Below are 12,305 nucleotides of genomic sequence, written 5' to 3'. Positions count from 1 at the left end.
GGGCCAATTTAAAGGGTCCCAGCTTAACTAACGTGTGATCAAACATTGCACTGCACTGCACTATTACGCTTGGTTTCTGAGAGTTATCGTTGCCTTTCAGCATATCAGCAGATCTGGGCTTGGTGGCATGTTACACAGCACATGCGTTGCCCTCCTGGCTATACTGCCTTGTATCTGCTGCTAGTTTTGCTTGGGTGTAGTGGGAAAGGGTAAAGAGGCAGACTCAGTTTCAGTAACATATTGAATATTGGCAACGGCAAAGCTTGAGAAACCTGCATTGCCTTGTGGCAGCAAAAGCACCTGGCGAGAGTATCTTTGCCCCTGGCAACTAAGAGTTCTGTCAAAGTGTAAGGGGTGCTAAAAACGCTAGAGGTACAGCCCGATCGCTTGGTTGAAGTTACTTAAGGACATGTTTAATCCCGGCTGTTACAGAGTAGGAATTTTCAAATTAAACATTCAATGAGACTGTCCATGTGGTTTGTTTTGGTTGAATGATATAAGGGATCTAATCTAAGGGAGAATAAAGTATGTGGTGATCTCCATCTACCCCCGGAACGGTCAGAGCCCTTCACCTACTGTTTGGCTGGGTGGTGAGGGAAGAATAAGGATGTTGACTATGGTTCATATTCCCCCTCTGGCTTACTGTGCAAATACAGGGAGCTTTAGGGGGAGCGCAGACTCCTGTGCCGAGACTATCCCTCCTCTTGTAAGAAATAAGCTAGTGCTTTAATACAAGGCTGAGAGCCACATAGCAAATGCCATTTAAAACAAAACTATGCAAGCCTGTCACCACTGCAAAGGTAACCAGGCTGCCCACTTAAAAAAAAAAAAGTCGTTTGAAAAAGAGCATGTGACTTACTTAAAACTAAATTAAATTAGTTCATGACAAGTTGACTCTGCTCTTTCATCCCAGTGCTTGTTGGGACCTGTTAAGTAGAAGTAGCAGGGTTGTACTCAGAGACCCTTCTGAATGTCATATTCATGTAGCCTGCAGCAGCAGGATGGCCTTGGGCTCTAGGCACTGGCCTGGCATTTCTGTGTCAGCCGTCTACTTCCCCTCTCATGCAGTTGGTTGGTTAAAAAAATAAATAAATAAATAAAACTTTTTTTGAGCTACTAGTTGCAACACAGGAGTGGGTGTGTAAGTACCCTAGAGAGACTTACGTGGAGTTGGAGTCGAGATGCAATAGGATACTGCTGCTATATTTAACGTTTTTGCAGTGAAAGTCAGTGAAGGATCTGGAGTACACCTCTACCTCAATAGAACGCTGTCCTCAGGAGCCAAAAAATCTTACCGTGTTATATTGAACTTGCTTTGATCCACTGGAGTGCGCAGCCCCCCCCCAAAGTTCTGCTTTACTGTGTTTTATCCAAATTCATGTTATGTCGGGTCACGTTATATTGAGGTAGAGGTAATAATTGGAGATATACCAATCTCCTAGAACTAGAAGGGACCTTGAGAAGTCATTAAGTCCAGCCCCCTGCCTTCACTAGCAGGACCAATTTTTGCCCCAGATCCCTAAGTGGCCTCCTCAAGGATTGAACTCACAACCCTGGGTTTAGTAGGCCAATGCTCAAACCACTGAGCTATCCTTTTACAAGCTATCTTTCCTTACAAGATAATGGAAACTTCACCAGTTGCAGGCTTATGTTACTACAGATTTTCCACTATTTAGAGTATCAGGAGCAGAGGAGAAACAGGCCTCTTCTCCCAGGTAGCTTTGGACAATGGCCAGGTGGGAGTCATTACCACTCACTCTGAATGGCTATTTGATGCAGAAGATCTGGCCATAACACTCCAATTACCTGTCTTCCATTTGAGAGAAACTGGAGCAGAGCTGAAATGAATGTGAGCATGACTTGAAGTCACTTGTTAGTTGTATAGGTATAGTGCTTTGAGCTGATCAATAAAAGCCAAGTAGTTTAGCATGGATATGTGTATGTTTGGCAAGGGAGGGTTTAACACGCAGACCAGATGTAGATAAATGTCCATTAGCTGATTCTGTCTTTAAGGTACAGGAAAATCAACTGGAAAAAGTGAGTATATAGGAATTCTTGAAGGCCTTATTCCAGATTAATTCCTGGTGTAATGTAAGTAGCTGTATAGGTGAGGAATGTGGCTTGCTTTGGTTCAGTCCTAAAAACTTAGACAATTTAGCTGAAGAGACTGGTTTTCCTTACCACATTTAGCTGGGATCCAGAAAACTATAAGAGCCAAGAATGGAAGTGGGTAAGCTTCAGGAATTTAACTTCACCCTGCAGCAGTCGGATAAATCTTAGCAGCAATAACTCTCCCATCTGCTACTCTCATTGATGATCAGGTCAGTTACTGTTCTAGGTTCCTGTGTGTCTGAAATAACACTGCTCAGAGCTTGCAAGGGAGTAAGTCTCTTCCTAGCTTAACTAGAGAGAATTTAGACAGGTCTGAAGTATTTCATGAACTAAAATATTCAAATGCAAAGTCAAACGCTTTCAGCACTTTAAAAACTCTATTTGGTATGTGCCAAGTCACTGCTGGCATAGTAAGCAGAGATATATAAAAAGATTTCATAGACATTTAAATATATTTCTATATGACTGTCTCACAGAACAAAAAAATAAAGTCTTTCCATCACAAATACTGCAGCATTAAAATAAACACTTACCAAAATAAACAGTGAGTGATATACATATATATTTTGGGTGTATTTTTTTTATATAATGAATATTGTTGCTTTAAGTCACAAAGCACAATATAAATATGGAATTTCATGTGAACTCATTTTCCCTGTCATAATAAAAATACATTCTTTACAATTAAAGTAAAACTAGTGCAAGTCCATTGCTGCCACGCTTCAGGCCTCCAGCCCCAGTCACTTGCGTGGCACTTCATACTTAAAGATGACACTGAAGATTTTCCCGCCCAGACGATCAGCCAACCAAGAGTTTTTGATGACTGCAAGTTTGAGGCTCTCGCACTGCAGAGCTGCATAGTAATTCGTATGGATAGCGCGGCCCATCCCTTCAATTATAACCAAGTCAGTCTTCCGCTCCCTGACCAGCAGGGCCAGGCCTTTGTCCAGCCGGCTGTAATGAGATGCAGATAGAAAATGCAATTGTCCAGTTATGTAAGTAATGTAGTAAGGTCTGACTACATCCAAACTGTAGATTGACCTAATGATGTTGCTCAGAGCTGTGAACAATCTGTCACCCTGTGTGACATCGTAAAGTAGACATAACCCCCACTGACAATGCAGCTAGGTCAACTAAGGAATTTTTCCACTTACCAACTACCCTCAGTCAGAGGTGGATTACCTCCGTCGATGGAAAAACCCCTTCCATGGGTGCATGAATTATCTACGCTACACCGGTATAGCTGCTATGCCGGTATAGTATAAATGCACCCAAAGATTACTTGATAGTCCACAGCTCTAAAGTCCATCTGGCTTGCAGGGAGCACCTTCAGGTGCTCCAGAGACTTTATCCTGCAGGCAGGCGGATTTAATGTCTACATTGCAATCACAGGCTGTAGCTGAAGCTTGTGTTAGACATCCTAGCTAACCATGTACTGGTGTCAGCCTTCCCAGACCCTCAGGTAGCTAGCCCATGCTACCATGGCTTTACTGCTCCTGTACCTGAGCTAGCACCATTGAAGCTAGCTCAGGTATGGCTAACACAAGCTGCACTCACTCCATGATTTCAATGGAGATAGGTGGTAGTTCGCTCCTTCCATCAGGGAAGGTTAGGAATGGTTGATTATTCTTTCAAGAGGGCTATCTTGCTTTCCCCATGCACTGATTCCTCTTCTAAAGCAATTAGTCCAACAACTAGGGAAAGAGAAGGGAGCAGAAGCGTCATTGTGGCTCTTGGTTTCTCTCAACTGGCAGTGCCAAATGGGCTATGAAGTTACATAGAGCAGGGCTTGAGATGTCCTCAAGCTCCCCTCTCCCCTTGCAATTTTCTCAAGTCAGGCTACACCGCTCTTCTTGCTTTCTACCTGTCTTTTGAGATGGCAGTTCGAATGCAAGCAAAGGGTTCCAGTTAACTACTTTAGAGAGACTGAAGGGTGCCAAGGTAACAACATGAGGGCTAGGAAATAAAGCATTACATCTAGCTCTGCACGTGACAAAGCTGTAAGATGTTTGATTATGCCAAGTACAGATGGGGTCAGGATGTTAGAAAGAAACCAAGCACTAGTGGCATTCAGTTTCTCAATGGGCTGCTGAAAAGGATCGCTTTCTTTCTGCATTGAGTTAAAGATCTTACTGCAGCTTTGATTTAAGCACTAGATAACAGGAATCTGCAAAGAGACTGAATCTTGGGGTTAAGTCCCCTTTTCTCTGTGCTGGGGCAAGGCCTCGAGTTAACCTCATGTATGGCAGAGAGCAGATTGTGCTTGCTACCACATCCTGTACATAAGGCACTTGTGACTGAGAAAACAACTACTTTAAGACAAAGAGCTGATCCAGGCAGAACTGCCTACAATGACTGCAGGATTAGGCCTATTACCTTTAAGAACCAATTTTTCATTTCCTGCAATAACTACCTGATGTAGTTACTTAAAAAATGCAGAGTAGCTGAATATTCTGAGCCAAAGCTTTTAATGTTTAATCCACTTGTGAAGGTGAAAGTAGATGTGTCTGCTGCAGCAGGTGAGAATTAAGATCTCAGACAGGCAGCAGGGGCTGATTATTATCATCATACATGCTTGTTTGCAGGTTTCAGCAAGTATAATGGATTTTATAGACATGCTTTCTCTTGAAAGAAAGAGGTTGGGTGGTTACTGTATTAAAGTGCAGAATCTACCTCCACTGCATGGCAAAGGCAGAGTATTTACAATACACACTTCATCCACTGGTAAACATACCTCAGATCTAAACATGGGGAACTGGAACCTGTTTGTACCAACAGCAGCCTCTCTTCCGTCAGCGCAGATCTTTGGGGGGGTGGGGAGGAGGGAAATAAAATAAAATCAAACAAACCACATGATTTCTTACGCTACCCTCTAAACAAGGAAGTCCTGAAGGCAAGACCCTAGTGAAAGCCAGGCCCACAATGCAGCCAGGCTGGCATTAGTCTGAAACAATCCAAGGCTTAACTCCCTGCTGCAGACCAGAGCCAAGCTCTAGCTTACTCCATGGAGACAGATGGGGCAACCTAGGCACTAAGGCTGAACTGTGAGTATCCAGACACATGGCTGCAGGCGGCAGCAGACCCTGCCACCGAGATGCTCAGTGCCCGTTGCTGATGATTGTTTCTCAATCTTATGTACCTAGAAAGGGGGGCAACTCAGTCAGCCTTTTCCGGAATTTCCCTCTAAACCTGTGAAAAGGTTAGGAAGCAGTTGCTTGGACAGTGGGGATGTATTTCACTCATGCAGCCCTAGAAGGGCTGCTTTGTACACCACATTAATGTGCATTTCTCTCGTTTCATAATTCAAAACAGTTAACATCTGTAAGGATTTGAGTGGCATCATGGAAGGGATCCCCAAGAACAGTTACAATATTTCTTTGGCATTTTATCATCTTGTATCTTGAAAGCTGACAGTGTTTGAATTCTAGCTTATTGTTGCAGAATAGGCAGTTTTGAATTTCCCCTCAGTTTTCATTAAGTCTCACTTTAGTGCTTCCCCATTCATTTCAGGTTCTGGTTCTCCTGCATTAGCCAAATGAGGTTGAGGATGAGCTACAATCATTACAGGGGGTTCTCTTTTCCCTGACATTTAAGATGTAGTGGATCTTGTGTAGATCCCATATTCTACACCTTCAGCACGGACAGTATTTCCTTTTAAGGGCAGGTCAAAGTGCAGACTCTAGTGTAAGTATTGATAGATGCGGTCAGGTAGCCTTTTTTCTTCGTACAATTCAAAAAAGGGAAAAAAAGAGAGACTTACTGGATAATGGGATCCATTGCTGCTATCCGCTCAGTGACAATCAAGGATTCACTGTAGGTAACATCGTTTAATGCAGGGCCGGAGTTACAAGCCAATATAACCTGCAGCAAAGAGATCAGAAGATTTCGCTGCTTATCTAAGATACTCACACATTCATCAAAACAGGTGGAGGTGGAAGAATGTCTAGTTGAAATCTCAATTTCAAAAGATGATCAAGGTTGTTTCATGCTCTATGGCTGCCCTCAATTGCTCCTGCCAAACTGTGGCTTTACAATGACATTTTTCTATTTTTGTTTTCCCTCCCCAATTACCACATGGAAACTCAACACAACCAGCAACAGCCTGCATGTATGTATGCATGTATTCTCCCCTTCTAAGTTTAGAGATTAAATATTTTCTACAAACAGATAGAAGCATGATTTTTAGTTGGCTAAAGCCAGTGGTTGTATCAGACTTAAAAGAATACTCAAACTTTATTCCACTACTGTCTCATAATACAACAGCATTTTGGATTGGAGTTGCCAATTTCACAGAGAGTTATTACTTTTACCAAGACTTCCTAAACTTTTTCTCAGATACCCCTAGCTTTACTTAAAAGGATTGAGGACCTCAAACCTAACAGCCATTTATTACTAAATGTACCCATCACTGTTTCTTAAGGTCCCTGTCACCACACCCACAACTCCCTTATCAGTAGTCAAACACACACTCAGACTAAACCCAACACTGTCAGATTTACCGCCATTTAGCAACTCCTTAAACTGTTCTAGCACAGTTCAACTAAAGAGATCATAGCACTTTTAATTTACCCCCCCCCAAATTCCTCAGTTTCTCCTGCAGTAGGTTATTATTAGACCCATTTTACAGCTCAGGAGCTAGAAGTTGTGATTTTCTTAAGTCGGAGCAGAGCTAGAAGCTAGGAGTCCTGACTCCTAAATTCCCTTGCACATATCACTTGGCCACATTCCTCTCAGTTGGGTACATTATTAGAATTTCTGGTGCACAGAAGTGCTTTAGCAGATGTTAGCAGGAAGTACTGTTAAGTCTTTCACTATTAGTGAACACTTCAGACAATTATAAAGACCATGAGGCATCCATAATCCAGAGTACTCAAACTCACCTCTGTACCTCTAGAGAGTAGCTCTCTGACAAAGGGGAAGACTCCTAAAATGATGTCTATTCCACTGTTATCTGCGAAAATTAAGGCACATTTATGAGGGGGACCTTCCTGAAAGAGAAAACCAGTGCATTCAGGGTTGAGTTGCCAGTTCTCATAAGTTCAGTGACTAATTTGTGTTAACTATTTACAAAGATTCAGATCAAAACCCCAGACTCTTAGTATCCAGAAATTAATGACCTCATTGGCAAATGTCTGCATGGGTCACCATTACTTGGAAGCAGCTCAACTCCCCTGCTGCCGAAGAGGGCTACGCTGACAGCCCTGGAAACAGAAGCCCTATCCACAGTACAAGTAGAGCAAGATTTCCACAACACAGTCCTGCCAACGAGGTTTAAAGCAGCCTTGAACTACCCTATTCCCTTAGGGGTAGCATCTTCAAACTCTGATCAATTAATCCTAGGCCTGCCAACTAAAGTGAAATGGGGCAGTTTGTCACATCAATACCAACTGAGGCTATGGAACAGCCAAAGATGTGACTACTCCATTGCCACCACTGATCGGGGCTGGCTTAGTACTAGGCAACTAAAATGACAGGCTTATGGCCTAGTCCCACTCCCCTTCAATTTATTCCAATTCTGATGCTGTGAAACTTTAAAACCAGTCTTATGGCACTGCAATTCATGCTGCTTATGTATTTTCGTTAAATGCTGACTGAGGTTTTGATGAGGAGTTATAAACCTTCTTTGCTTCGGGGTTTTTAAGTTGTACAAGGCAAGTAATATGTTTTCCACTTTAATAACCTCGGTCACAAAATGCAAATTTGATCAGTAATTACAGAGCTTGAGGAATTTTTTTTTTTTTTTTAAGGTGGAAATTTACGCCTGAGCCATTGGTTGCATTAGGCAACTCAAAAGGTTATCAGAGTAATTTTTATGACTATTGCATAAATCTAAGTAAATCTCTCATAGTTAAAGTCACAATGGCCCAAGTCTACCTTTAGTCGTTGTATCCACTCGCTGTAGGAATCTTCTAGCCACGGGCGCTCTGTAGAGTTGACAAAATCAGCAGGTTAGCATTTTTCTCACAGCAATCTTTGTAAGCACTGTTAGAACAAGTACTTATGAAAAGGCAGGTCAGGTTTATACACATTTCTATCTACTTTAACATTAAAACATTTGAGCTCTGGATGATGCTGTAATATTAAATTTGTATGTTCAAAGAACTCTTGGGCTCGTAACTGTGAAAGCAGATCAGTTAGTTTTCCTGAAATAGCACTTTATAAAGAATACAGAACAAGTCATAAGAGATTAGAGTCAGTGTCCCCAGTGGCACACTATTACCCCTCGTAGGATAACCATGATGACCACTTTCTATTTGGTGTTGCTAAGCAGGAGGTATATTTAGAATAGCAAGCAGGAAAAGACGGTTGACATTCAGGGGAAGTGTTCATTGGAGCCTTTTTGCTCACTGCAAAAAAAAAAATCTTACGTGCTCTGGACTAAGAGGAAATGGGGCCCTGACATCTTTGGAATTCAGATAGCAGCAATTCAGTGAAGTACTGTAGCATAGTCATCTGGAATAAAGACTAGACACCATTGATTTCATGTGACCTTCCTTGGTAACAGAACTCTCTCCCACTGGACACTTTCTTGCCTACCTCCATTCTTATTCTTGTGTCAACACACAAAAGCAAGATGCCACAGAATGATTCTCTATACCTTGCAATTTTTCCTTGGCTTCTTCAAATCCAAATTGTGGCTCAGATTCCAGAACTCTGCATCAGAAGACAGACAAATAGGACAGCATTAAACAAGTTTATCCCACACAGGTGCTCTGTCCAAACAGCTCTGCAGCTGAACAAACAAGTATCAGATGGGGATTTTTATAGCATCAGTTTTAGTGGGGGTGTGCAGAGACCCACTGGCTGAACAATAGGTGCTTTATATTATTTTTAAAAACAAAAGATTCAGATTTATTCGCAAACAATAAGAGTTCAGTGCTCAAAGGAAAAAGCTGCCAGCACCATATGAAAACATGCAGTCATTAACAATAAATTCTAGGAAAAGCATCAAATGTTATCACCTACATTCTCATGTAAACATAGTTATGATTTATATATAATCATGACAAACTGCAAGACAAACTTTGGAGATCTTTGTTCAGTAAGCGGTAATTTGCCATGTTTAGTTTGAAGGTAGCAGTAGAACTGGTATTGAGCATTCTGTCATACTTTTAAACAAAGCCATTTTAAAGTTAGAAAACTGGTTGACAATATATTACAGACTTCCCCATCAGCTAGACATTTTAAGCAAAAAGCCCAACCACAGTTAAATGGTGGTGTGGATGATGCAATGGCGATTCAGGAATATGTGGTGGCCTGGTTCAATTTCAAGTGATCAGCAGTGAAATGTTTCAGGGCTCTGCTGGGTTTCTCCACCATCCTTGACCCTTTCCCCATTCCCATTAGAGGTGTAGATATTGCCTGCGAATCAGTTCCCACCAAGATAACATTTCTCAAGCCCGTTCTGAATGACATTAACTTGTAAAAAGCGACAGAGTCTTGAGGCACCTTATAGACTAACAGACGTATTGGCGCATGAGCTTTTGTGGGTGAATACCCACTTCGTCAGATGCATGTGGTGGAAATTTCCAGAGGCAGGTATAAATATGCAGGCAAGAATCACTGATCACAATACTTTTGTCTATAAGGTGCCACAGGATTCTTTGCTGCTTTTTACCAGATCCAGACTAACACAGTTACCCCTCTGATACTTGACATTAACTTGGACATCTTCCCTTAATCCTCTCCTCTGAGGGAAGAGAACATGCACTGATGAATAGGTGGGTGACCAGATCTATATTAGTAACTACAGTTGGTCATTTTAGAAACTGAAATTCTGTGAAATGCTAGGCTAAATTGGATTGGCCATAGGAGCATTCACAAAATACAAGTCTGTTTAAAGTACTTCTCAAAGAGTGTTTTCTGGAAGGGGTCTATCCCAACATATCAAGCTTATACAGAAAGCCAAAGAGCCAAATCGTCCTGGCAGATGCCCAAGGTTACCTCCTGTTGGTTTTAATGGGGAGTTTCGTATGCCCATTTCCCATAAGTCAGACTCCCTGAGTTTAAGGCAGCCCGCTGTGAGATACCTAAATACCCGCATTCTCACAGTATCTAGGGCTGACAGGAATGAGGAATTCATTTGTGTGGAAGAGTTTAATAAAAGTTTTCCAGATAAAGATTTAGTTTGAGCAAAGTATTGGTTGAGTCCCATTCCATCCAAACCCATTCAGCCATCCCTAATTACAAACCACTCAGTGAACATGTGATATAAGCTACTAGGCCAGCACAGAATAGCAGTGGGAAGTACACATTCATCTTCCAGGACCGTAATGCCGAGCTAAGTGGAACACATACCCAAAGCAGTGCTAAAGATGTCCCCTACAGGCAAAGTGGGCAAACTTTCAAATGCAAACTTCTGTATTATTATTACTGCATTCAAACATTCATAGTGACACATCTGCCCATTTTAAGGGGTGGTAATGGTGAATTTCCTGCACCACAACAAGTCTTGCAAATAAACAACCAGCATATGAAGGTGAAATACAAGTTATTCAATTAAAATTGGATTGGTGCACTTGAATTTGTTAAAAGAAAGATGGGATACTTAGTGTCTTAAAAATGGTGTTTTTAAAATATTTAGCACCTACTCTGAGACTGCTTTTGCTCCCCAGTCAAAGACATTCCCCGCAAGAAGTCCTTTCACCAGAGCAAACTGCCTCTCCTCCCAGCCTAATGAATCCAAAGATTCGATTACGCTTGGAAAACATTTTAACGCTATGCCATTTTCTTTCTGCTTTACCTGTAAGAAAGATATGAGACATTGGATTTATAGATGAAAAATTCTTACCCATCATTGGTTGCCTCAGTGCCAAGACCACCTCCAAGCATTCTCCTCTAGGTTCATGGCCTCTAATGGACCAACAAGTTACTGTTATCAGCATGCTTAGTATGAACAAGTAAAAATAAAATATCTCCTCGGCTGCTAATAACCGCATTAATGCTAGAGAAAGAGCAGAAATTGCTATTGTTTCTTTTCAAGACAGTGACAGGACAATGGATCTTGGCCAGCAGGAAGAAGTAGTGTCAAGTAAGCCATCAAGAACAAACAAACAAAAACAAGCCTAAGCAAAGGCATCCCCATGATAATCAGCCTTGCAAAATGCATGCATCCCCCTTATATTTACTATAAATGTAACAGTGAAAAAAACCCAATTATAATGATTAGCCGATATAATGAGTGTGTTTTGAGAGGTTAACAGAATATCTGACTTAAAAGGGTAAATGTGTGCTGGGAATAGGGGAACAAGACTTTTCTTTCATTTAGATTGTAACAAAAATATTCAATGCCTTGCAATCACCCTGATTGCCTTTCATGACCCCCTGGGGATAGTGACCCACCAGCTGAGAAATTCTGCCTTAAGCTATCCAGTCCCCTACTCCTCACCATGAGCAACTACCTACCTACATCAAGTTTGAGAGGATGCAAAAATATCTTGAACTTACATTTTTGTCCACCCTGTAAAGCAAGAAGGACTTACCTTTGAATAGGGGTCTGGAAAGTTGAATTCATTTAGACAATGTTCCCTCGTATCCAACAAACTTCTCACTGTTAAGGTGCCATAGGCACTGAAAGAAAGAGTGAGAAAGGAGGATCAGCTGCTTCACAGAGTGGAGGAAGAATTGTTTCTCTCCCCATGCCCACCATCTTCATCTGGTCATTAAACCACTGTAATTACTACTTCTAGGATAGTTGCAGTGTCTAGACCATCACATTTTACTGTGCTATAAATATTAAATATCTTTGTTAAGTTCGAGTAATTGTGGTCAAATCAATATGGTTAACTAGGAGCACAGGCGCCTCTGATGCTAGGAAGGCACTACAGTATAAAAGGCTACCATATATAAGATTGTCCATTGTGGTTTGTGCACGCACAATTAGCTAGAACAAGACGCAGTACTGATTAGCTGGACATCTGACTCTAGAGAGGTCCTTACCCTTATTTTTCATACATTACCTCTTAAAGTATCAGTCCACAGTCTACTCTTAATATGGGCCAAGATTATCAATAATGGGGGCCTACAGCAAGCTTTACTTATGGCCATACAATGGAATGTTGATTCCTACGCTAGGAGACAGTTGTCATTTGGATTTCTTGGGATGTAGAAATATTTTGTTTCCTACTAATGAGTCTGAGCACCCTATATATAAAAAAAAAACACAACATGATTTCTTCCCATATGCATCTGTA

General features: G+C 41.5%; 1 protein-coding gene across 2 annotated transcripts in view; it reads right to left on the bottom strand.

Moving 5' to 3' along the window:
- Nucleotides 1–1,557: 1,557 nt before the first annotated feature.
- Nucleotides 1,558–12,305, bottom strand: part of PANK4 (pantothenate kinase 4 (inactive)) — a 32,884-nt gene continuing 22,136 nt past the window's right edge. For both annotated transcript variants that reach the window (XM_039508790.1, XM_039508791.1), the window contains 8 exons: nucleotides 11,595–11,682; nucleotides 10,704–10,855; nucleotides 8,711–8,766; nucleotides 7,987–8,036; nucleotides 6,993–7,100; nucleotides 5,873–5,973; nucleotides 4,847–4,915; nucleotides 1,558–3,066 (listed from right to left, as the gene is read on the bottom strand). In XM_039508790.1, coding sequence (XP_039364724.1) covers nucleotides 2,853–3,066; nucleotides 4,847–4,915; nucleotides 5,873–5,973; nucleotides 6,993–7,100; nucleotides 7,987–8,036; nucleotides 8,711–8,766; nucleotides 10,704–10,855; nucleotides 11,595–11,682 — 838 coding nt within the window. In that variant the 3' untranslated portion in view covers nucleotides 1,558–2,852. The remainder of the gene's footprint in view (nucleotides 3,067–4,846; nucleotides 4,916–5,872; nucleotides 5,974–6,992; nucleotides 7,101–7,986; nucleotides 8,037–8,710; nucleotides 8,767–10,703; nucleotides 10,856–11,594; nucleotides 11,683–12,305) is intronic.

This window comes from Mauremys reevesii, linkage group 21 (genome assembly GCF_016161935.1).
Source record: "Mauremys reevesii isolate NIE-2019 linkage group 21, ASM1616193v1, whole genome shotgun sequence".
In the NCBI taxonomy this organism is placed as follows: domain Eukaryota; kingdom Metazoa; phylum Chordata; order Testudines; family Geoemydidae; genus Mauremys; species Mauremys reevesii.
Note: the sequence above shows the minus strand (reverse complement) of the source record. Positions and strands in the feature narration are given on the sequence as shown.